The following is a 26787-nucleotide window of genomic DNA, read 5'->3' on the forward strand; positions in this document are numbered from 1 at the left end:
TTTCAAATCCAGAAAACAAAGAGAAAATGACTAAGGGTAATCTCTTGGCATATTGGAGGTCACAAATCGGAGGTCTTGGCTCATTGCAAATAAAATATTGCAAAATCAGGCAACATGGCATTCAACACTTCATGTAGTAGAGCTCCGATATCGGTTATCACACATCGACGATTGCTCATTAGTGGCACTAAGCGCATATTGACGATCCAGTGAGTTGGGGCAAGTACATCGGTGATCGCAACAACACAAACATATTGCAAGTCAAAAATCGACGATTCTGGAAGTGATCACTATGAAGAAATTGCGGGAAAAGAACGTTGATAGTGTTAAAGCATCGGGAGGGTTGAAAACAATTTAACAAAGAAAATCAATTGCAAAACCAGAAGAGGGCTGACCATTTCTCTCTCCTCGAGGGGGTTGTGCCAAAACTTCATTGGATCTGATAAATAAAACGTGGTTACACATGATTGGTTCGAATAGATGACACTTGGCAGCACATGGTTGGTTTAGATAAGGGGCACAGGGCAGTTGATGTCATCATTATGTGGGGGTATGGTGGACACGTGGCAAGAAACTTCAACATTTTAAGGGGTCATAAGGGTGACACATTTCAACACTCAGAAGGTGACATGTGGTAGAGGAAGACGTCACATCAACGACCGAAAATCAGAGGATAAGCATTGTCACTCCTAGTGAAACCTCTGATTGTGATCTGCCGATAAAGGGGCTCCGACACAGGGGCTAGCCTGCGGTCACATAAATAGCTAAGGAACCAAGGGCTAAGCACAAAGGGTGATCAGTGATCGCAAGTTTCACAAGGGTGCACCAAGGACGTGGATAGGAAATCATCAATTTATCGATCTCTGATATGGTCTATAGAGGAAAATAAAAGAAAAGGAGCTGAAATCTTTAACAAAGGAAAAGGGTTCCCGGACATGAGTCCAAAGTCTCTAGTGTCTTAGGGCTAAGCCCCAGGCCATAGCCCCTGGTCATACGTGAAGAAATGCAGAAATGGGATAAACCATAGGGAGCCAAAGGAGATCGGGACTCATTGTTCTGTAATGCCTTTAAGAGTAAACGTCACGATGCAGTAAAGTCTCAGTATTATGGTACAAATCTCTGAATGCGTATGGGTCTGCAACTGCGATACTAAATAAAGGCATGGAGGAGTGGTAAATCAATATGGGGGCTCAGGAAGACTTAATGCCTCAGTGTGGAGCTCCACTCAGTCATACAATGTAGGACTACCAAGTCAATCTTTGCCTCTACTCTATAACAAGCCAACACAGTTGATCACTACCAAATCTAGAGAGTGGTGAAGCCAAAAAATTAAGACGAAAGAGGAAAGAACCGTCTGAGAAGCAGGAAAGGCATATCATGGCAGAGACGTGGCCTGATCAGGGACAATCGCAGAAATGGCATAGGGATACTTCCTCCATCATCATCCAATTTTCATTTTCTTATTATTTCTGTAATTTCTATTTATTTTGTAAGTCTTTCACTTTAAAGAAGGAATCAAATCCTTATTAGAATCATTGTGGGCAGTAGAGCTATCACGCTGCAAGACATATAGTCAAATTGGACTTATAGCCCTTCGCTGATATATTTTGTAACTGTTAGTTCAAATCCCCCCATTATTATAAATAGAGGGAAGAAACAATTAGAAGTGGTTCCAAAATTCTACACCGGCGGTGTTCCAAATTTTGTGATTCCACTTTTGGTTCTACTTGCCTGTTCATGAGGGACTTAAGCGATATCTTGATAAATGTAATGGAATAGTGATTTAGATTCGAGGATGAATGAAACTGTTTTTTTGATTCCTATCAGATAAATCTGTAGTATGTTTTCTCCTTTGTTTATCACTTAATGTATGTTTTGTCCCTTTGAAATAGTGTAATGAAGCTGCAGGTTTCACCCTTCTTCATGGTTGTATATTTTTTGCTAAGTAGTAACAATACCTATGTTGGCTATAGATTTACTTATGTACATGTAATGTGCACAGATTTACTAGATTTTATTTGGTGATGATTATATCCATGATTTACAGTCCACTATTTATGTCACTCCACCTCTTCAATCTTCCATACTTCTGTTGGAACATTGTTGTGTAGGATTCAGTTTTGTTTATAGCCCTATGCATCGAATTCTGTCCTTTCTTTCCTCCTCTTCATGTTACTATAGCGCCAATATTAAGGTTATCTTTTGTTGTGTTGACCACCAGAATTAGTCATTTCTCTTTGATATGAACTAGATCTACCCTCTGTGCATTTAGATCCCTGTATGTGTTTGAGTCTACTGAATGAAAGACTATTGAACCAAGCTTCATTTATTCTCTTTTTCCAACTACGTGACAATTGGAGTGTAGCAGAAAACCCTACTAATAATATCCAAAGCACTCCTCTCTTAATATGTCCTAGGCACTGGTCTACAATCAACCTAGAGGTTATCTATAGGAAGCTTTCTATATCTCCTGAAGCACTTGTGCTACAGGTGCTAGAAAAAGTGACAACATCTTTCTAGTGTCGTTTCAGGGATCGAAATTGAAATACTTTTCCTTGGGTATGACAAATCTTTACATTCCCTCTATTAGGTGAGCAAGGGAAGTGTGGGTTGAAGATTTCTCACCTTGGTGACTCCACCTTTTCAATCTTTTGGTAAACATCGTGGGGAATCCACTGTTTATATCTCTATTTGACCATCATGGTTGTCAAGCAACCTCATACTTTATTTGATGCTAAAGAAGTTGAAAATTTCCCTACCTTTGAACTCGAGATCAATCACCTAGGGAGGTTTTCAAAATGTCCCTTCCTGCATTCTTGGCAAACAAATTTGCTCCACTATATTTTTCTTCTATTGCTGGTTATCCCAATCATGTCCCTTCATTTCATGAATGGAATACCTATTTTCCTAGATTAAGTGGAAACACATATAAAAGATTGGACCATCCCCTTAATAATTTTCATGAATGCATGGAACAATAGGGTATTATTTTTGAAAATGGGCAAATGAAATTGTTGATGTACTATTTAGAAAATGATTTTAGAATTTGGTACAGAACAATACCTCGTGGCAACATATACTCCTTAAAGAGTTTTCATATGGCATTCAATCATTATTACAAAAGATTATATCCTTTGGATTCTCTATTTGAATATTTTCATGCATATTTCAATGATAAAGATATTCCTCAGTTTAATGACCCCGATGAATATGTTTTTGGGGCTCCTCTCCAAGAAAACATATACTCGCATTAAGAAGCATCACCCAATGATCAAGAATGAGAAGAAGGAGATATCATAATGCTGCAAATAAACCCTCTAAGCTCTCATTTAGCCAAAGTTGATGATTCTCCTTCTTATGATGTATATGACTCTGATGGAGAGTCAAGTGATGTAGAGCCACAACAATCCCAGTCATGGGAAGCTGCACAAGAAGAGGATGCCCACTAGGAGGTCAACAAAGGGTATCCAATTTACGACCCACATCCTTCAAATGGAGAACCAATTCAAGAAGCCGAATTTGAAGTTGATGAAGATTCTCCAATTTATGAATCATATGATTCAGAGGAGGATGATATCATTGCAGATTGTCAAAGGGATCTATTTACCAACAGGCGGGGAGAAGGCTTCCAGCAACAAATTTTTCAAACAGAGCCCAAAGTTGAAGGACCAAGCAGTGTATGTGACTTCCTCTTGCAAACATATTCTTCCCAGGAACCCTCAATAACCCTTCAGTCTATGACTCTTATAGTTCAGAAATAAAATATTCTATTGTAGATTTCCAGGATGGCTGGCCCATTGACAAATGGGAAGAAAAATATCAACAACATCTTTTTCTCGAAAAATCTAAGACTGAGGAGCCGAACAGTATTGGTGGTTGACCTAACCAAGAAGATTATGGGAAAACAAACTATTCATGAAGATAATGCAGCTACAAATTTTTCTTGTCAGTTCTATGACCCTGTAACTGATTACATGACCAAATTCTTAGGTCATCAACAAAGGTTGACTCTCGAGTATGCATCAAGATTTTGTTTGAAGACTTTTCATGGTGCATACTTGTTTTGATTTTTAAATTTCAGCAACATGGAGATATTAGGTCCAACACCCAAATGCTGACTTGGTACCATTAGAGGGATGAACTAACCTAGGTGAATTGATGCCTAGTAAATAAGTAAGAGTTCTATATAAATAAGCTCATTAGATGAGCATTTATTTTCCATTTTCTAGAATTTACTTTTCTTCATTTTAGTTTGAAGAGGAAAGGACTCTCTGCAAGTAAAGTTCCATGGAGATTTTTTGGTTGTATAAGTGCATTATAAGGTTTTACTCCATGCCCAATGGTGAAGGCTACTAGTTGTTGAGAATGCAAAAATATGATGGAGCTTAGTGGAAAGGAGTCACCTTCACTAAGTGGGCCCGCAGGCAGATTATGGCGCAAAGTCTATTTTTAGACATATGGATCATGGTCTATGAGTTGCAGGATGTTGTTTATGGATTATTGGTGATGTTGGGAAAAATAGACGGACTTCTATTTCTGGTTCACAGCGGAGTGATCAAAGTCTATTTTTAGACTGCCAGGCTAAAAATACAAACAATCAAATATTATTAGCCCTTAGTAATATTTGGACTCTAAACATTATCTTATTCTCTTGGAGCACTTCAGTTTGAGCTACAGATGTGGCACATGCAGCTGTCAGAAGGAAATACATTTTTCTTTGTGGGTCAGTTGAGCTATTGCATGGAGGACTTCAGTTAGAACTCATGCATGTCAATTTTGTGGAGTAGGATGTGGAGTTGATGGAGTTGTGTTCAGTTGAACTAGTTGTATTCAGTCTAACTCGAGAATACACTAGTGATGAGTTATGTGAATTGATTGTTAATTAATTCACTAATTATTAACTCATAAAGTAACTGAAGAATACACCAGTTAACTCAGTGCATGGACATTTCAACAAAGATAGGTGTTAGAGGTAAGTGAAAGGGTGAGTTGTGACTATCAGTTGTGCATGAGATTTTGCACATGCAGAGATTGAGTATGCCCATGAGAATTGCATATGCCCAGTATTACAGCCTGTGCTCACGTGATTTTCAGTGTGAGTGATTTTCACTTGGTATTGTGCAATAGAGGCAGGCAAAGCAGTGGAGGAGATTTGAACTTGTGGTTGGAGCAGATCTGAGCTAGTTTTGTGTGTAACAGGTGGATATAGTGCTGGATACTTGCGAGGAGTATTGTACTATGTATTGTTACATGTTCTTAATCATTAATATACAGATAGTGTGGGGTTTTTAGCTGTAATATTTCCCCAGGATACATACTGTGTTAATGTGTGCATGCTATTGATGTTTCATTGTTTTTAATGCTGCTAAATTGATGATCAACGTAGAGGAGGTTATGTATTATGCATGTATTCCAAAATAGTGTATAATCGGGATAATCTCTGTGAATTTAAGTGTCATATTATTCAAAATTTCTACATGGTATCGAAGCTGTTGATCATCAGATCTATTATTCAGAAAGTGTTTACATCTCAGGCAGAGTCTGTAATTGGGCCAGGTAGCCTCTGGATTCATCCTTCCTTTGGAAGGTGAGATATCCGGTAAAAGCCCATATAGTCAATCTCTGTACGAGAAATACTTTTTTCTCACGAATTCTAGATGAGAGGCGGTTGAGTTTGGAGCTGGTGGAATTCGAATTTGCAGCAGTGTTTTCTTGGTATCAATGTGGCAATGTCTTTCAACGGATTGCGATTGGAGTATGCTCTTGAGGGCAGCCCAAACTATATTGCATAGTAGGACAGGATGGAGGCGGTGTTAGATGATAATGGGCTGAAGGACTTCATAGAGGCTGATGTCCCAAATCCTACTGATGCTGCGCAGGTTGATGCTTGGCAAAAGAAGACAACAAAGTGTCGAAGGATTCTGTTGGAGGGTGTGAAGGATCACATTGTGTCCAGCCTACATGGAAAGGCTTCTCCATACTTGATGTGGAAAGCGTTGATAGATCTATTCCAAAGCAAGAGCGATCAGAGGAAGCTGGCGCTCAAGGATAAACTCAAAAACATCAAATGTGAGAAGGGAGACAGTATGCCCAAGTATCTCACGAAGTTCACCCAATGCAGGGATGAGCTGGGAAGTGTGGGGGTGACTATCGATGATGAGGACTTGGTGAGCTTGGCTCTCCTTGGTATTCTGAAGAGTTGGCATTCCTATCAGGACTCTGTCAATGGTCGGGAGAAATTTCCAGGATGGGAGAGACCTTGGTCAGATCTTGTGTAGGAGGAGATCAGGCGGAATACCAGGACGGATCTTCATCAAAGGGAACTGATGAAGAAAATTGTGCTTTGGCTGCCAAAGCAAAGAAGGGGAAGAAAAAGAAAGCTTCTCAGTCCGGTGTGAAAGGCAAGAAGCAGGACATGTCCAAGGTGAAGTGCTTTCGCTGTCACTAGCACAGACACTATGCCACTAATTGTCTGTAGAAGAAGAAGAACAAGCAAGCTGCTGGATCTGCAGCAGGAGAGGCTCTAGCCTCGCAGTTTGAGCTTGATTTTTCATTGATCGCATGCTTGGTTTCAAGTGTGATTGGATCGGTGTGGTTATTGGACAATGGTGCGTCTTTTCACATGACAGGAGATCGAGATTTGTTTTCTGATCTTGAGGAGAAATATCTTGGAGTGCACATCGAGATGGGCAATGATGGTAGATACAGTGCGACCGGCATTGGTACCATTTCCTTTGAGAGGGAGTCTGGTAAACCCTTCATATTGAAGGAAGTGATGCATGTTCTAGGATCGAAAAAGAATCTTATCTCTGTGGCGATGTTAGAAGACAAGGGATATTATGTTGTTTTCAGCGAGGGAAAGGCTTTCCTGTGCAGTAAGACAACAGGAGAAACCCGGAAGATAGGGGTTCGAGTCAAGAACCTTTATCAGTTGCATGTAAATGGCTCCGCAGAAATGGCATGCAAGGCAAAAGGATTGGTGAGTCGGGATGATGGCGAGCTATGGCACAGGAGATTGGGTCACCTTCACCATGGAGCCTTGAAGATACTGCAACAGATCACTACAGGGCTTCCTAAAGGCACTCTTGCGTAGTCAGATCAGTGCAAGGGGTGTACTTTGGGAAAGTTTGTGAAAGCCACCTTTCACGAGAAGGATAGTCACGCCATGATGATCCTTGAGAGAATTCACACAGACGTGTGTGGAACTTTCTCAATAGCTTCGACAACAAAACACAGGTATTATGTGATTTTTGTTGATGATTTCTCATGTAAGTGCTGGATCTTCTTCATGCAGAAGAAGAGCGAGACATACTCAAAGTTCTGTGAGTTCAAAGCACTGGTCGAGAAGGAGTCGGGGAAGAAGGTGAAGGCTCTTAGGAGCGATAATGGTGGTGAATACATCTCTGGCGAGTTCAAGGATTTCTGCAGTGCAGTAGGGATTCGAAGAGAGCTCATAGCTCCCCATAACCCACAACAGAACGGCGTTGCTGAGCAGAAGAACAGAACGATCGTGGGTGCTGCACAAGCGATGTTGCATGATCAGGGCCTACCCCTTCACTTGTGGGCGGAAGCATGCAATACAGCAGTTTATGTGCAGAACCGTTGTCCTCACAGGATACTTGGCATGAGTACACCTGAGGAGGCTTATTCTGGTAAGAAGCTTGATATTTCTCATTTGAGGATTTTTGGTGCTAACGTTTACATGCATGTGACAAAGGATGCCAGGAAGAAGTTGGAGCCGACCACAGAGGTTGGGATATTTGTGGGGTACACTGATACGCCCCACAACTATCGTGTGTATTTTCCAGATAGTGGTAAGACTGTTGTGCGACGGGATATAAAATTTCAGGAGGAGAAAGCCATGAAGTGTTCGCTTGAGAGGGAGCCACACTTGCATGCAGATGAGGAGCTATTATTTCCTAAGGATGAGCTTCAGGACATGGATCAGCCACAGGACGAAGTTCATGGAGTGGAAGAGACCACTCATGCAGCGCCAACCATCAGAGGGCGAAAGTGCTTGACAGAAGCTAAGCGACTGGCTCAAGATGCAGAGAAAGTTGTAGGACCACCTACAGCCCAACGCAGGCAGAGACAGTCACCTGATCGGTACACTGGATACATGGCTCTTATGAGCAAATGTGTTGTGACTGAGCCATCCTCTTTCGAGGAAGCTGTGGAGGATCCCACATGGGTAGACGCCATGGTGGAAGAGTATGATTCGATTTTCAGAAACAGTGCATGGGAGATTGTCCCAAGACCGGAAGGGAAACCAGTGGTGGGTTCGAGATGGATCTACAAAGTTAAGCAGGCAGCTGACGGGAGTGTGGAGAAGTATAAGGCAAGATTTGTTGCCCGAGGCTTTTCACAGATAGAGGGGATCGATTATGAGGAGACCTTTGCACCTGTCGCAAGGTATTCTTCCATACGGATGATTCTTGCTCTCTCAGCGCAGATGGGGTGGCAAATTCATCAGATGGATGTGAAGATTGCATTCCTAAACGGAGTCATTGAGGAGGAGGTGTACATAGAATAGCCCGAAGGTTTTGAGATCTTCAGCAGCGAGTCGCATGTGTGCAGGCTTAAGAGAGTGTTGTATGGGTTAAAACAAGCACCATGTGCTTGGTACACACGGATAGAAAGTTATTTCACCGGACTTGGATTCTCCAAGAGTGAGGCGGATCCTAACCTATACCAAATTGTGGTGGAGGGTAAGTTGCTTATCATTGTACTTTATGTAGATGATTTGATTCTAACGGCTGATGAGCTGTTGATACTTTCATGCAAGGATGATCTTGCTAAGGAGTTTGAGATGAAGGACTTGGGCCTCCTTCATTATTTCCTGGGTTTGGAAATCTGGCCGCGTAGTGATGGACTATTTGTTTCTCAGGGTAAGTATGCTCAGGAGATACTGGAGAAGTTCAACATGCAGGGCTGCAAGCCTGTTGATACTCCTCTTCCTGGAGGTTGGAGGAAGGAGGATGCCACTTCAGCAGAAGAAGTGGATGCCACTGTTTATCGACAGTTGGTGGGGTCACTTACGTATCTGGTCAATACACGACCCGATATATGCTATGCTGTTAACCAGCTTTCACAAGCTATGGTTAAGCCAACCAAGCTCTTCTAGAAGGCAGGCAATCATGTATTGCGTTATTTGAGAGGCACATCGGGATATGGATTGTGGTACAGACAGGAGGATGAGGTGAAGCTATGTGGCTTCACGGATGCAGATTGGGCAGGGAACCCAATGGACAGAAAGAGCACATCAGGAGGGGTCTTTAGTATCGGGTCGACAACAGTTTCTTGGTACAGCAGGAAGCAAAGATCCATGGCACTCAGTTCAGCAGAGGCCGAGTATATGGCAGCAAGTTTGGCTGCATGCAAGGCTATATGGATGAGGAAGATTCTGGTCGGTTTGTTCGGTTCTCACTTGGATCCTACTATGATTTACTGTGATAACCAGAGTCGCATTAAACTCTCGGCTAATCATGTATTTCATGATAGATCTAAGCACATTGACATCAGGTACCATCATATCAGAGATTGTGTGCAGCGGAGAATCATGTTACTTTCATACATTCCAACGGAGGATTAGGATGCTGATATCTTGATGAAGGCGCTCACCAGGAGAAAATTCGAATACCACCAAGCAGGATCGGGGTTGCTGATAATCCATATCTTGTTGAGAGGGAGTGTTGAGAATGCAACAAGATGATGGAGCTTAGTGGAAAGGAGTCGCCTTCACTAAGTGGGCCCGTAGGCAACTTATGGCGCAAAGTCTATTTTTAGACATATGGATCATGGTCTATGAGTTGCAGGATGATGTTTATGGATGATTGTTCATGTTGGGAAAAATAGATGGACTTCTATTTCTGGTTCACAGCGGAGTGATCAAAGTCTATTTTTAGACTGCCAGGCTAAAAATAGAAACAGTCAAATATTATTAGCCCTTGGTAATATTTGGACTCTAAACATTATCTTATTCTCTTGGAGCACTTCAGTTCGAGCTACAGATGTGGCACATGCAGCTGTCAGAAGGAAATATGCTTTTCTTTGTGGGTCAGTTGAGCTATTGCATGGAGGACTTCAGTTAGAACTCATGCATGTGAGTTCTGTGGAGTTGGATGTGGAGTTGATGGAGTTGTGTTCAGTTGAACTAGTTGCATTCAGTCTAGCTGGAGAATACACTAGTGATGATTTGTGTGAATTGATTGTTAATTAATTCACTAATTATTAACTCATAAATTAACTGAAGAATACATCAGTTAACTCAGTGCATGGATAGTTCAACAGAGACAGGTGTTAGAGGTAAGTGAAAGGGTGAGTTGTGACTATCAGTTGTGCATGAGATTTTGCACATGCAGAGATTGAGTATGCCCATGAGAATTGCATATGCCCAGTATTATAGCCTGTGCTCACATAATTTTCAGTGTGAGTGATTTTCACTTGGTATTGTGCAATAGAGGCAGGCAAAGTAGTGGAGGAGATTTGAACCTGTGATTGGAACAGATCTGAGCTAGTTTTGTGTGTAACAGGTGGAGATAGTGTTGGATACTTGCGAGGAGTATTTTACTATGTATTGTTACGTGTTCTCAATCATTAATATACAGATAGTGTGGGGTTTTCAGCTGTAAGCTTTCCCTGGGATACATACTGTGTGAATGTGTGCATGTTATTGATGTTTCATTGTTTTTAATGCTGCTAAATTGACGATCAACGTAGAGGAGGTTATGTATTATGCATGTATTCCGCAATAGTGTATAATCAGGATAATCTCTGTGAATAAGTGTCATATTATTCAAAATTTCTACACTAGTCTAGAAGTTCTCAGCACCTTGCCAGAAAGGCACTGTCCCCAGGTGGAGCCATTGTTGGCACCCTCTGTAAAATGTGTTTTTAGCTACTAAAAGAGGGAAAAAGAGTAGATAGGTTGGCATCCATATTCCAAACCACTGAAGTACTCAAAGCTAAATCAAACCCTCTCCATTGAATAGTGCTTGGAATTAGATTTCCAACGGTATATGGAACTCGCCAAATAGACTCCGGAATCAAAAGTTAGAGAAGATTGAAGTTGCCCTTTGAAAGCCAGCAAACAAAGAGAAAATGACTAAGGGTAAGATCCTGGCATATCAGAGGTCGCAAATTGGAGGTCTTTCCTCATCACAAGTTGTATATCGCAACATTAGGCAACATGGCATTCGACACTTCGTGTAGCAGAGCTTCAATATTGGATATCGCACATCAGTGATTGTTCATCAGTGACACTAAGCACAAATCAATGATTGAATGTGTTAGGGCAAGCACATTGGTGATTGGCGATTACAACAACACAAACATATTGAAAGTCAGAAATTAGGGATTTTGGAAGTGATTAGTATGAAGAAGTTGTGGGAAAAGAACGATGATAGTGTTAAAGTGTTGGGAGGGTCGAAAATAATTTAACAAAGGAAATTAGTTGCAAAACCAAAAGAGGGCTAACCGCTTCTCTCTCCTCGTCGAGGGGACAGCATGGCGGAACATCATTGGATCCGATAAATGAAATGTGGCTACACATGATTGGTTCTGATACATGACACTTGGCAGGACATGGTTAGTTCCGATAAGGGACATGGGGCAACTGACGTCAGCATGATGTGGTTGTACGATGGACACGTGGTAGGTGAATTTAGTGTTTTGAGGGGTCATAAGGGGGCAAAAAAGGGCGACATGTCACTACTCACAAGGTGACATGTGGCAGAGGATGATGTCACATCGACGATTGATAATTGGAGGATGAGCATTTTTGCTCCTAGTGAAACCTCTCATTGCAATATGTTGATAAAGGGGTTCTGACAAAGTGGATGGCCCACGGTCACATTAAGAGTCGAGGAACTAAGGGCTAAGCACAAGGGTGATCGGCGATCGCAAGTTTCATGAGGATGCACCAAGGACATGGATAGGAAATCGTCAATTTTCTTACCTCTAATATTTGGCCAAGCGCGTGGTCTATAGAGGAAAATAAAAGAAAAGGAGCTGAAATGTTTAACAAAGGATAAGGGTTCTCAGACACGAGTCCAAAGGCTCTAGCGCCTTAGGGCTAATCGCGAGGTCATAGCCCCCTGGTCATATGAGAAGAAATGCAAAACGGGGCTAAATCAAAGGGGGTCAAAGGAGATCGGGACTCATTGTTCTGTAATTCCTTTAAGAGCAAAAGTCTCAACGGAGTAAAGTCCTAGTAGTATGGTATAGAACTCTGAATGTGTATGGGTTTGCGGCTGCAATATTAAATGAGGCATGGAGCAGCAGTAAATCAGTATGGGGGCTCAAGAAGACTTAATGCCTCAGCATGGAGCTCCACTCAGTCATATAATGCAAGACTATCAGGTCAATCTCCACTTTTTCTTTGTAACAAGCCAACACAATTGATTGTTACCAACTCTAGAGAGTGCTGAAGCCAGACAGTTAAGGTGAAAGCGACAAGAGCCGACCAAGCAACAGGAAATGCACATCATGGTAGAGATGTGGCCTGACAAGGGGAAATTTAAAAAATGGAATAGGGATACTTCATCCATCATCATCCATTTTTCCTTTTCTTATTATTTCTATATTTTTTGTTTATTTTGTATGTATTGCACTTTAAAGAAGGAATTGATGTCCCATTGGGCACCTCCCACTGCCAATCCGTGATATTATTTGTAGGCCATCGACGAAATTCACTACCTAATGGCTAATGCCAACATCCTCGACGATATGGTCGAGTGTGCCCAGAGCCTCAGTATGGTGGCCAAAGATCGTATGGTAGAAGAATTGCAACATGCTCTGCATCGACACAACCTGCTCCCATCAATTTCCTGATCGTATTGGTGTCGATCTGGCCTGTGGCTGCTATTCGAATCAATACCACCGTGACTCACAACAGCTCGAAGTTTCAACACAGCTTTCACGAACCTCCTATCTACAGGCTTGGTGAGAAATCTGAAATTCTATGACTGAGGACCAGAACAGCTATAAGGAACTGAAAGGATCAGAACACCCCTTGGAAACCCGTATCTGGAACCCTCATCTGCCATAGGAAGATCTAAGTTTTACTGTCCATCTTGTGTGCGCAGATTCTTGCCTCGGAGAAGCCCGGATCATAGAACTTCCTATATTGGAGCGCAATTTTAAAGGTTCCAATCGTCCATAATTCTACCTCTCTAGGATTTGAGCACGCATCCACCAACTCATGTGCTCCAGCTGCTCTTCAATCGCACTAGCCGATCCTGATCTATCCATGCACCAGCAGATCAGCAAACCTTACCACACCCACTTCAACACGAACTCAACAACACGTTCGAGTCTTCCACACGAGTCTTCAATCCACAACATGAAAGTCGCTCCACTGTACCAGCGCTCTTGGCCTCGTCTAACAGAGATCCAGGCTTTCTCTCTGCCCCCTCTACCACCAGGCCTCGTCTGTGCCAGGTTCGTTCGACTTATATGGACAAGAAATAAATAAATTAACAAAGGTATATACTCCCTATTTCCTATTTCCCTCAGCGCAGGAAGCGCTAGGTCCTCAGGGCTCTGATACCATGATAAAATTCTACAAAGGAATCTATATTTCATTAATCAGATATGCAATTACATATATACAGGAGTATTGTCTCAAGATAGGAAAACTATCTTGGACATACAATGTGTTGGTTGAGAGAATATCTCAACCACACACCAAACTAAGGAAACCACTCTTATAGAATACAAACAGACTCTTTACGTAGAAAGTCACAACTGAGACAAGTAGGAATTAATATTCCAATAGTTTTTGCACTTTCTTAATCAATAATCAATTCAGATGCTTTGACAATGAGACTTTAATTTGTTCATTGCCATCACTTTGAAGTTTTATAATATATTATTTTATAATATTTATTGTCATTAAGTTATAATATTTATGTTGATAAATATTTAATTATATTAAAATTTATTTTATTTGAATTTATAAATTATAGGCATAGTTTAATTTATAGATAAAATGGTTTTTTACGACATGTTTTCTAGTTAATTTTAGGCAAAAATTTTCAAAAATTTGAGTTTAAACTGTTTAATGTGCAAGATCCAAGTGCCCCAAAGTTTTTCAGCCCAGACAGCCAAAAGTGGTCGGAATCCGGGCAAAAAAATTTCAAAAAATCTTGTAAAGATAGTGTTTGAATCATGTTTTTGATGGTGGAAATGGATTCACCACCATCAAAAATGTCTAGGACACCTAAAATTTTGAAGTTTAACAACTATAACTTGGATTTACAAAAATTCTTGTCGGATTTTCTCTAATATGACTGGAATTTCATAACTTTCCTGCCAATTCCTCCGGCTAGTTAGACTACGGCTTCAAAAAAAACATTCCAAACGACAAAAAAAATACCATTCTTTCTTGAAATTGTCTTACTGGATTCCAATAAAAAGAGTCTATTTGGATATATATATATATATATATATGTATGTATATATATATATATATGTATGTATATATATTTCATCTATACATATATTGCATAAATTATCGATTTATGCAAATTTGTTACATTACATCTTTAGGAAACAACAAATTTGTACCAGTAAAACATATTCATTTTATTTAATGTAATTGCAATTATTAATGATTAGAATGGATTATCATTAGTTTATGGCTAAGCAAGTTGCTCAACAACTTAATTTAATAGAGAGGCTAGCTAGTGCACTTTGATACATGTCACATATTTCTACCAAACCTGTATTAATTTTCTAACTTTTATGTTTTTTTAAATAAGATAAATTATTTTACTCAAGTTAAAAAATGTAATTAAATTTAAATATCAAATTAGAATTTTGACATAATTGTGTTATGGTTAGATTCTAATACTTTAACTTAATTTATGCTCCCCACAACTTACGATTCCTTACAAATTTTATATATAAAAGATCCAAATAATTGATTTATTTTATTATTAAATATACTCTCTAAATTGCTAGAAGGTGGATATTAAAAAATTCTTACAATTTCACTTTTACTTTTGGAGAAAAGCCCTGTTTTTCCATATAAATATAATACTTTTATAATATTGATTTGAAAAATACATTGATAAGTCTTTAGTGTTTATAATGACCACTTAAAATAAGATACTAATATATTTGATAAGTAAAATACAATCTTTTTAAACTAAATATATTAACAAAATTTAACAGTTATATTTTGAAATCATAAATAAAATTATTTCATTCTACTTCAATATATACAATAAAATTAAAATCAATAATTCAAATAACATTGAAAACTTAAAAAATATAAAAATTAATCACTATATTATTCTATCAATTAATAGAGTTTAAAACTTATTGTAATTTAAATCCGACTTTAATTTTCTCACATAGTTTTAATTATTGAAATTATGATATTTGAATAATAATTTTAATGAATAAAATATTTTCATTTTATTAGAATTCAAGTTTTTGTGATCTATATCATAATTATAAAATATTTTTCGGAATAAGTCACATTGAAGATTTTGGTCGATACATTTCGAATCAAACAAGAGTGATTCATCTTTAGAACACGATGAACCACACTTGTTGGTTCCAAGCGTGTCGACCAAAATCTTCAATATGAATTATTTAGAAAAAAATATTTTCATTTTAATATTTTAATTTAATTATCAATTATTTTTATATAAAAAATAAGTATTAAACCACAACGATTTAATATACTAATTTTACACTAAAATTCAATCATACTAAATAAAAACTTAAGAAATTTAACATCATTTGAAATTTTACTATTGATGGATACCTATCCCCATTTACAACCATTTTACTATGATCACGATAATTCTTTGTTGGAAACAGTGGAATTGTGAATAAAATGATGTGTGGTTGATTTTCCTTAACATGGAACATGGTGCAGTGTGAAATGACCTTTTGAAACAATTCGCATTTTTTTAAAGTGTATTGTCGCATGGAACAACCTTTTATTCTTGCTAAGGAATCATTTTCCTGATTCCTCCTTTCTAACTTGATGTGATAGGGGATAACCTTTTGAATGAGTAGTCTCTCTTTTGTTAATGTGGTTGAACACGATAAAACTTTTCATTCTTAATTTTGCTGGGATGGAAAGATTACCTCATTTTCTAGATTGGTGGAGCATGGAATAAGCTTTTGAAATGATTTGCCTCTTTTTCTAATGTGGTGCGGCAGGGAATAGCCTTTCATTCTCACTCTACTTACTTCTTTTGCTAGCCTGGCGTAACATGGAATATCATTCCAAATCTTATTCTTACTGTACTTACTTCTTTTGCCAGCGTGGCGTAACATGGAATGATTGTCCTCTTTTTCTAGCTAGTAGTAATAACTAATAATCTCTTCATTCTTATTCTTACTTGCAGTTGCTACAAAATCAGAGAGCACGCTACGAGGGTCAAAGCAAGCATGGCAGAAGCAGCTGTTGTTAGCGCGCTCATAGAAAAATTCGGTCCTATTGTGACAGACAAACTCTCACAAGAGGTATCTCTGACTGTTAATTTCAGAAAGGATTTTGAATTTTTTAGTGAGCAGCTTCTTTCCATTAATTGTCTCTTAGCAGACGCTGGAGAGAAAAGGAACTCCAGTTTAGTGGTCAATTGGCTTGAGAGTCTTGAGGATTTTGTTGCCGATGCTGAGTACCTACTGGAGGAATGCGGGGCAGCTGATAACATCTATCCCAAACTGAAATTACGGCTAAAGATGGGCCGTAAAATTAGGGAATTAAAGGAACGACTCAAGCAGATCCAACAGGTTAATGCAGAAAATCTCAAATTGCTTGCTGCTGTTTTAGATGTGAATGCTCATGGTCAGTTAAGACATGCAGATAGTTTTAAAGAAAGGCGGGAAAGATCATATGCTCGTTGTTGGTATTTTTTTTTTATTTAATGGATGGAGAAATACCAAAACCAAATAAAATATTCACCACAGAGACAGTGCTCTGTTTCTTTTGTCCAGGATCTTTGCAGAAAATCTCTTAAAAGCAAAATGACTCAGAACACAACATTACACAGTCACAAAAAAAATTCTATTGATTTAAAAACAAAAGGACTGATACATGCTTCATCCTCTGTGCAGAGAGGGATTCACTAAACAAACTCTGTCTCTGTATTTTCTTGTTTTCCACTGCTGTGGATGTTACATAAACCAATTTCAAAACATACCACTGATTTTCAATGACAAGCATAAAACATTACATCACAGTTTTTCAAAAAACTATCGCACTGCTGTGCACACTCTTCATTTCCATGAGCTACCATAAAAAAAACGCGGGCTCGACACACTGTTTTTTATTTATCATGCATACCAAAAAAAACTACCCTAAACTACCACGCATAGTATATATTTATGACAACGTGTACATATAGAAGATATAAAGTGTATGCCCATCACTACATTAAAGACATGCCCTTAATGATGTTAAAAACCTCCACCTAAATCTACGAAAGAACATTAAATTCCATAAGTTTCACTACGGCGGTCAAACCATAGTCTTCCACTCCACGCAAAATTAAATTGACTTGACGCGGACGGGCTGCAGCTTCGGAGATCGACGGTGGAGAACGAAGAGCCCCATCGGACGGCGGAGGTGAATATCGGAAGGCACACAACTGCTGAGCTTTACCTCCCGAGAACCTTACGTTGCGTTACGTCAGAGGTCATCCACGTGTTTGCACCAAAATTTCTCGGGTTCAAGTATCGGAAAATCCCTTTGACGGAAATCTGGCCCGAGAGCTCTCCGGCTGGTTGGCTGAACGGTTTCTGGCAATGGTCGACTGCAGTTTGAAATTACAAATTTAACACTCCCCTTTAATTTCAACAGCTGGGCATTCAGTCATACCCAGACACTTTCTCAAAAATTCAAAGCTCTTCTGATCAAGTGGCTTTGTCAAGATGTCCGCAACTTGTTCTTGAGTCCTGCAATGTTCTAGGACAATTTCTCCATTGTTCACTAATTCTCTGATGTAGTGAAACCTTGTATCAATGTGTTTCGTTCTCTTATGAAACACTGAATTCTTTGACAATGCAATAGCTGAGCTATTGTCACAAAAGATCACTGTCGCTTTTGCCTGCTCTTGGCCTAAGCTTCTCAACATTCTTCTCATCCACACTGCTTGACATGCTGCTGCTGTAGCTGCCACATATTCAGCCTCTGCTGTAGACAATGCTACAATGGACTGCTTCTTAGAAGCCCATGAAATGGCTCCTGAACCCATATTAAAAACATAACCGGAAGTGCTCTTCCGATCATCTACACTTCCAGCCCAATCGCTATCTGTGTACCCAATTAAATCTGAACTTTCTGAGACACTATATAATATGCCAAACATTTTGGTACCTTTGACATACCTCAAAATTCTCTTTGCTGCCTGCCAATGTGCCTCCTTTGGCCTCTCCATGAACCTGGAAATTAAACTAACAGCATACATTAAATCAGGCCTAGTTGCTGTTAAATACATAAGGCTGCCTACAATGCTTTTGTATAGGCTAGGATCAAAATCCTTGCTGCTGTCCTCTCTGCTGAGTTTTAATCCCATCACTGTGGGAGTGATGGCTGCCTTGCATTCTTGCATGTTAAATCTGTCCAAAATTTGATTTACATATCTTGCTTGAGATATAAAAATTCCTTTTTCATTTTGCTCTACTTCTATGCCTAAGAAGTATCTCAAGAAACCCATATCAGTCATTTCAAATTCACTCTTCATGACTGATTTAAAATTCTCAATGAGCTGATCATCATTACCTGTGAAAATCACATCATCAACATACAAAACAACAATTAAAATTTTACCATCTTTTTCCTTGATGTAGACTGTGGGTTCTCCTTCACATTTGTCAAATTCATTATCCAATAGATATGAATCTATCCTGCTGTACCATGCTCTTGGCGCTTGCTTCAGCCCATAAAGAGCTTTCTTCAATTTGCACACTTTGTGCTCTTCACCTTTCTTCTCATATCCGAGAGGCTGTTCCACATAGACCTCTTCCATTAACACTCCATTTAGGAATGCTGATTTCACATCCATTTGGTAGACTTTCCATTTGTTTTGTGCTGCCATGGACAACACTGCTCTCACGGTTTCCATTCTTGCAACCGGTGCGAAAGTCTCCTCATAATCTCTCCCATACTGCTGCTTGTAGCCTTTGACAACCAGCCTTGCCTTGTGCCTTTCAATCTTGCCTTCAGCATTGCTCTTGGTCTTGTAGACCCATTTCACACCAATGACTTCTTTGCCTTTTGGTAGCTCAACCAAGTCCCATGTTTTGTTTCTCTCTATGGCATTCATCTCCTCATCCATAGCTTCTATCCATTTCCTATCTTTGATTGCATCCTCGAAATGAATAGGATCATCAACATGACAAAACAAGGCAAATAAGGAATTCATTCCTTCTTCATAAATGTCACTTAGATTTCTAAACTTCTTACCTCGTTCACTTGGTGTGCAAGTGCTTGAAGATGCACTTGAATTTCCTCCTTGTGGTGTGCTTGGAGAAGCACTCTCATTGATCCTCAATGGTGTTCCTTGCTGTCCTTGTGTTGGCGCTGCTGTTTGGGGATGTACTTCAGCCACTTCCTCTTCATCTTCATCATGAGACAAACAGTTCTTGACATTCACTGTTTTCTCTATGCTTCCATCCCAAGCTTCCTCTTCAATGAATTGAACATCCCTGCTGACAAAGAACTTCTTGGTAGATGGAATGTACAGCCTGTAGGCTTTGGATTCATCACTGTATCCAATGAAGATGCATTTCTCCCCTTTGCTGTCCAACTTCCTCCTTAGCTGATCTGGTATGTGTGCATAGGCCACACACCCAAAAACTCTCATGTGGGTGACTCTTTGCTTTCTCCCACTCCATGCCTCTTCTGGCACCTTGTTCATGACTGCTTTTGTAGGACACCTGTTCAATATATAAACTGCACAATGTACAGCTTCAGCCCAATACTCATTTGGCAAATGCTTTGCCTTCAACATGCTCCTTGCCATCTCCATGATGGTTCTGTTCTTCCTTTCAGCAACTCCATTTTGCTGTGGGGTGTACCGAGTTGTAAACTGTTTATGAATTCCATTTTCTCTACAGAATCTTAGGAATTCCTTGGAGATATACTCACCTCCTCTATCAGTTCTCAAAACTTTAATGTGCAGCCCACTTTGGTTCTCCACAAATGCCTTAAAGTTTTGGAATTTCTCAAACACTTCACTTTTGTTCTTGAGGAAATATATCCAAGTCTTTCTTGTACAGTCATCAATGAATGTTAGGAAATATTGGCTGCCTGCTAATGATGGAGCTTGCATTGGTCCACACAAATCTGAGTGGATAATCTCTAAGGGTGTCTTTGCCCTTATGCTCTTCCCTGATGGAAAACTTTCTCTATGTTGTTTTCCCAAAATGCAGCCTTCACATAGGCTGTCCGGTTTCTCTATCAATGGTAATCCCTTTACCATTCCTTTTCTGCTCAATAAGTTTAGGCCTCCAAAATTTAGATGCCCAAATCTCAAGTGCCACAACCAATTTTCATCCTTTGGCACGCTTTGGAAGGCCTCTTGGGTAACTGCTGCAATTTCATTTTTGTTTTTCAAATCTGCCCTGATCCTCAAGGGGAACATCCTGTTCCTTGTCATCTTCACTTCAGCAATGCATCTTTTGTTGGGTGGTATATCCATGATGGTGCATACATCATTTTTAAAGAAAACATTGTACCCCTTATGGACAAGCTGTCCAACACTCAAGAGGTTACATCTCATGCCAGGGACATAGTATACATCTGCTATGGTTTTCTTTTCTCCTTGTTTTGAAAGTATTTTTATTTCTCCTTTTCCCATAACAGACACTTTACTATCAGTTCCTAGTGTGACTTCTGATTTCACATTTTTATCTAGGGCAGAAAAGAAGGCTATGTTTTCGGTCATATGGTTGCTGCAACCTGAGTCTAAAAACCATATGTCCTCACTATGTGTTTCAGCCATGTTACAAGCTAACAGGACATTTTCTTGACTGCTGTTTTCTCTTGTAACATTTGCATTTTGTCTGCTGTTCATATCATGCTGTTTCTTTCTACAATCACTAGCATAATGTCCATACTTTTTGCAATAATAGCATTGAACATTAGATTTATCATACCTTTGTCCTTGAGCATGATATTGTCCTCCTTGTTGGCTGCTTCCTTGGCCTTGGTTCTGATTTGAATTGTTGCCTCTTCCTTGTGAATTTGATGGGTTGTTCCTTCCACCTCTGTTCTGGCTTCTGCCTCTTCCTCTTTTGTTTCCTCTGCCTTGACCTCTGCCTCTTCCAAAGGACATCTGGGTCTTGAAGGCTTGCTCAAGAGATGAGTTTTCATTCCTACTCAACCTCTGCTCATGTGTTATCAGTGATGCATGTAGCTCATCAACTGAATAGCTTGAGAGATCCTTTGTCTCTTCAATGGTGGTGACTATGGCATCAAACTTTGAGGGTAAGACCCTCAGTATTTTCTCCACAATCCTTCTATCTTCAATGGTTTCTCCATGAGTTCTCATTTGTGTGATTACACCAATCACATGAGTGAAGAATGAGTCAATGTTATCTGACTCCTTCATGTTCAAGTTCTCAAAATCCTTTCTCAGCAATTGTAGCTTTGCTGTCTTCACTCTCTCCATGCCTTGATAGGCTGTCTTGAGGGTTTGCCATGCTTCATTGGCTGTCTTAGCTGCTGCTAACCTTGGAAACATACTCTGGTCTACTGCTAGATACAACAACACACGGGCTTTTGAATCTTTCTTCCTATTGTTCTTCAGCAGATCCTTCTCTCCTTGAGTTAATGCATTGAACTCAGTTTCATCTGCTGGTTCTTCAAAGCCTTCTTCAACTATTTCCCATAAATCTTGGGAAGCAAGCAGAGCTGTCATAGTTATTGACCAGTAGTCATAGTTCTTCCCATTAAACTGTGGGAGCTGGGTGTTAAACAAACCCATACCAGTGCTTGTGCTGGCCATTCCTTGTATTCTGATCTATGCCACTAAATCCTTGACTGTGTGTTTAAACAGCTGACTGTTTCTTCAGCAACACAAAAAAAACTTTGTGAAATACCTGAGTATTCTCTTGACTGAGCCTTCACTTTGCTTGAGAAGTTTTACTGCTGCAACAGGTCCTTCTTTCAGCTTCTTTGTCACCTTCAAAGAGCCTAAGCCTGCTCTGATACCACTGTTGGTATTTTTTTTTTATTTAATGGATGGAGAAATACCAAAACCAAATAAAATATTCACCACAGAGACAGTGCTCTGTTTCTTTTGTCCAGGATCTTTGCAGAAAATCTCTTAAAAGCAAAATGACTCAGAACACAACATTACACAGTCACAAAAAAAATTCTATTGATTTAAAAACAAAAGGACTGATACATGCTTCATCCTCTGTGCAGAGAGGGATTCACTAAACAAACTCTGTCTCTGTATTTTCTTGTTTTCCACTGCTGTGGATGTTACATAAACCAATTTCAAAACATACCACTGATTTTCAATGACAAGCATAAAACATTACATCACAGTTTTTCAAAAAACTATCGCACTGCTGTGCACACTCTTCATTTCCATGAGCTACCTTAAAAAAAAAACGCGGGCTCGACACACTGTTTTTTATTTATCATGCATACCAAAAAAAAAACTACCCTAAACTACCACGCATAGTATATATTTATGACAACGTGTACATATAGAAGATATAAAGTGTATGCCCATCACTACATTAAAGACATGCCCTTAATGATGTTAAAAACCTCCACCTAAATCTACGAAAGAACATTAAATTCCATAAGTTTCACTACGGCGGTCAAACCATAGTCTTCCACTCCACGCAAAATTAAATTGACTTGACGCGGACGGGCTGCAGCTTCGGAGATCGACGGTGGAGAACGAAGAGCCCCATCGGACGGCGGAGGTGAATATTGGAAGGCACACAACTGCTGAGCTTTACCTCCCGAGAACCTTACGTTGCGTTACGTCAGAGGTCATCCACGTGTTTGCACCAAAATTTCTCGGGTTCAAGTATCGGAAAATCCCTTTGACGGAAATCTGGCCCGAGAGCTCTCCGGCTGGTTGGCTGAACGGTTTCTGGCAATGGTCGACTGCAGTTTGAAATTACAAATTTAACACTCGTCTTCAAGAATCACAGATTGTGGGCATGGACGGCGATATTAAAGTGATTACTGAATGGATATTGAAGGAAGACAACCCTCGAGTTATTGCCGTTGTGGGCATGGGAGGGCAGGGCAAAACTCTTCTGCTCCAACACGTTTTCAACAGCGAAGTGGTCCATAAACGCTTCGACTGTCAGGTTTGGTTAGCAGTTTCTCAGAAATTCGCAGTTACAGAACTTCTCCGTGATATGGTGAAGCAATTTGATCGAAATGAGAGAGCCAAGCACTTCGAAGGAAACGATGAAAGTTTGGCCAACCGGCAAAATGATAAGAAAGGGGCCGACCAGCTGAATGATAAGATGTTGACAAACCTAAGCAAGGAGGAGCTTAGAGAGAAGATTAACAGGTTTTTAGATAAAAAAAGCTGTTTATTTGCAGTTGATGACGTGTGGGACAGAGATGTCTGGGAGAAAATTGGCTTGCCATCCAGAACCCAAGATAAGGTTGTGGTGACAACCAGGGATGAAAAAGTTGCAAAGCACATGCGGGCTGGAGATCAAATTCTCCACAAAAATAGTTTATCAGAAGAAGACAGTTGGCGCTTATTCTGCGTCCATGCTTTCCCAGATGATCCACACCAGTGTCCCAAGGCAGTGGAGAGGATAGCCCACGAAATTGTAAACAAATGCGGCGGACTACCCCTTGCCGTAAAAGCAATAGGATCTGATATGGAAATTCTGGCAAGTGATCTTCCTAATAAATGGGAAGATACCCTTCTTGATCTAAATAAAACACGTGGCATGAGCGAGAGCGTTATGCCGTCATTGAGGTTCAGCTACGAGGCTTTGCCTCATCATCTAAAGCCTTGTTTTCTTTACTGCTCTGTTTATCCCAAGAATACTGAAATAGAGTCAGATTGTTTAGTGCATGGATGGATTGCTCAGGGATTTGTTTCTGTGCAATTACAAGAAGCATATGATGTAGGCTGCTCCTACATGCAAGAACTTATTGATCGATCCCTGATCGAAGTTTCAGAGGTTGGCTGGAATGGGCGAGTAAACAGTTGCAAAATGCACGACTTGCTGCATGATTTAGCTGTTTCCGAGCAAACTAAAAGTTGGATAAAACCTGGCGGACAATTGGAAAGCATGCCAGCGAAAGACTGCCAAGTATTGCATAGAATTTCATTGATGAAAAATGAGATATCTACAATAAAAGAGGGCATCCAGTATCCACGGCTCCGAAGTCTATTGCTATCTAATAATCGCCCTCTTACATCAATCTCCCCGAGCTTTTTTGACAATATGAGATATCTGTGTGTGTTAGATTTAAGTAGAACTTCCATCACATCATTGCCCAATTCTATCGGGAATTTAAAGCTTTTAAGGTATCTGAATTTATCTAACACGAGGATTCGGAAACTACCCAAGTCCTTGAGTGGTCTCCGGCAACTCCAGTTTCTAGATGTTAGTGATACCAATGTAGCAAAACTGCATGAAGGGATAGAAAAGCAAAAACATATGCTACGTTTGAATTTAGGGCGGAATTTTGAATATTGCCCTGTGGGTATATCTAAGCTCATCTATCTACAGACATTGAAGGGTGTCACTTTCACTCTTGGAAATTCACCCAGTGCCAGTTCCAGTGCCAGTGCCAGTGCCTTGCAATTGATGGATCTCAAAGGATTGAACCTTCTTCAACAGCTATCAATAGTCTTTAGATCAAATAGTGATGATGTTACACTGGAGGACGAGGGGACTTTTCGGGGCATGACAAAGATGCGGACCCTACATGTTCAATGTGATGTTGGTACAACCCTTCATCTTCCAACGGACATGGAGGCCATGCAACGCCTTGAAATAGTTCATCTTGTGAATTGCGTGGTTCCAAAGCGGATTTTTCAGCTTCACAATCTTATGGAGCTATCATTAACCGGGCCGCCAAACAGCTCCAGCGCAGATTTTAGAGGGTTTGAAAATATTCCCAATCTGAAAAAGCTACACTTGGCGGGGAATAAAAATCCACATTTCAATGAATTTCCAAATGAGTTTGGGGAAGCAGGGGCATTTCCCAAACTCGAACAGTTGGTCATACGAGATTTTAAGCAATTGAAAAGCATTCCCTCGTTCCAGGAGGATGCAATGCCGAAATTGAAGTGTTTGAGAATCTTGGGGTGCAAGCCATTGGAAAATATGCCGGAAGGATTAATGAAGCTGAGGAATCTTAAAGAAGTAGAAGTAGAAATCAATGATGATGTGGAGGGCTTCGAGTACACGAAAAGCCATTTTTGGCAAAGTTTTAAAGACCGCGGAATGAAGATCAAAATGGAAGTATGCGATTGAAATAAAAATAGATTAGGAGTGGTGTGAAACGTGGAGGATATGAATGATGATTAGAGATAAGATAGGAATATGTAAATGTAATGATATTTGTCATAAATATCTTTATCATAAATATTGCTTTTTTTAAGGAGCCCTGTTGTACAAAGACAAACATTAAATTTACTTTATTTTGAAACCATTTTCCAAGTATGCGTACTGAAACCAATAAATTATTGTGGGTGTCTATAAATGGCTGCTAAGTTCCTGTCATTGTTAATTCCTTTACGATTTCAAGGTATTTAACGTGTTCACGTTTTTATCATTGTCATATAGAGTCGTTTGCAGTTTGTTTAAGGCGCTGTAATTTAAAATAGTTGAAGGGAGATGTGAAAATTTTATATGTAATTTAATTATATTTTTTTTCCCATATTTGTGATTTTTTTATATATAGTTTTGTGAAAAACTTATAAAACTAAAATTGTGAAAGCATTTTTAAAAATGTTTATTTTTATAAGTATTCAAATATTGATTTTAATTGTAATTTAAATTGAAGTTTTAATGTTTATAAGATAGTAATTCAAATTGAAGTTTTAATCTTTATAAGATAATAATGAGTGATTAAAATTTTTATTAGTATTTAAAAAAAGTTCAATGTAAAACAAATATGCTTTGATATTTAAGAATATTCATTTTAATATTTGAGTTTTTCATATTATTTATTATTATTAAGTAGTTTTACTTTATAATATTATTTTTAAAATTTACAATAAAATTAAGTAAAATTGTCATTATTAAAATAAAATTAAGCGAATTTGTCAACCTCGGGGGAATCAAAGGTGAGGTTGGTGCTTAAAACCCCTTGTTTGTGCAGTTTTTAGCCAAGGGGTGGATTCACCTCATCTTATAGGATGATCTGGATGCTAAAGTCGTTATTTGTAGGGTTTGGCAGGTGGACTCTACACACAAGGGTTTCACTAGGGGAGCAATACCATACCACGTGCATTCATATTGCGGGATAAATATTGAAGAAAAAATGACATAATATATTGAGCATATAATAGGAGGAAAAGAGATTTTATATTGGTATGTATAAAAAATGGAGCTCGAATTAATGAAAAAATATAAAAGGGGTATAAAAAATGCCAATAAAAAATGGACACCTACAATATCTAGTGAATGTAAGGGTTTTTTAAATTGGGAAGGTGTATTGAGTTCATAATAATAGAGGGTTAAATAATGTGATTTTTAGAGGTATTTTTCAATATGTAGTCAAATTAAGGGAATTGCTTTGTATGCCACAATTGTACGTGATTTGTCAAAGGTTCATTGAGTGAAGCCCCAATGACTCTACAT

General features: G+C 39.3%; 2 protein-coding genes across 2 annotated transcripts in view; both read left to right on the plus strand.

Annotated features, from left to right (window-relative positions):
- LOC149172965 (disease resistance RPP13-like protein 4) overlaps window positions 1-24619 on the plus strand; it is an 89831-nt gene extending 65212 nt beyond the window's left edge. The window contains exons 2-4 of the mRNA XM_089426521.1: window positions 16371-16874; window positions 23115-24579; window positions 24614-24619. Coding sequence (XP_089282647.1) covers window positions 16414-16874; window positions 23115-24579; window positions 24614-24619 — 1932 coding nt within the window. The 5' untranslated portion in view covers window positions 16371-16413. The remainder of the gene's footprint in view (window positions 1-16370; window positions 16875-23114; window positions 24580-24613) is intronic.
- Window positions 24620-24633: 14 nt separating this feature from the next.
- Window positions 24634-25455, plus strand: LOC149172966 (putative disease resistance protein At1g59780). Its single transcript, XM_089426522.1, has one exon. It carries the CDS (start codon window positions 24634-24636, stop codon window positions 25453-25455), a length of 822 nt encoding a protein of 273 aa, XP_089282648.1.
- The last annotated feature ends 1332 nt before the right edge of the window (window positions 25456-26787 follow it).

Source organism: Pinus tabuliformis, chromosome 4_2 (genome assembly GCF_031772625.1).
Source record: "Pinus tabuliformis cultivar Carrire ecotype Pingquan chromosome 4_2, CPIR1, whole genome shotgun sequence".
Lineage (NCBI taxonomy): Eukaryota > Viridiplantae > Streptophyta > Pinopsida > Pinales > Pinaceae > Pinus > Pinus tabuliformis.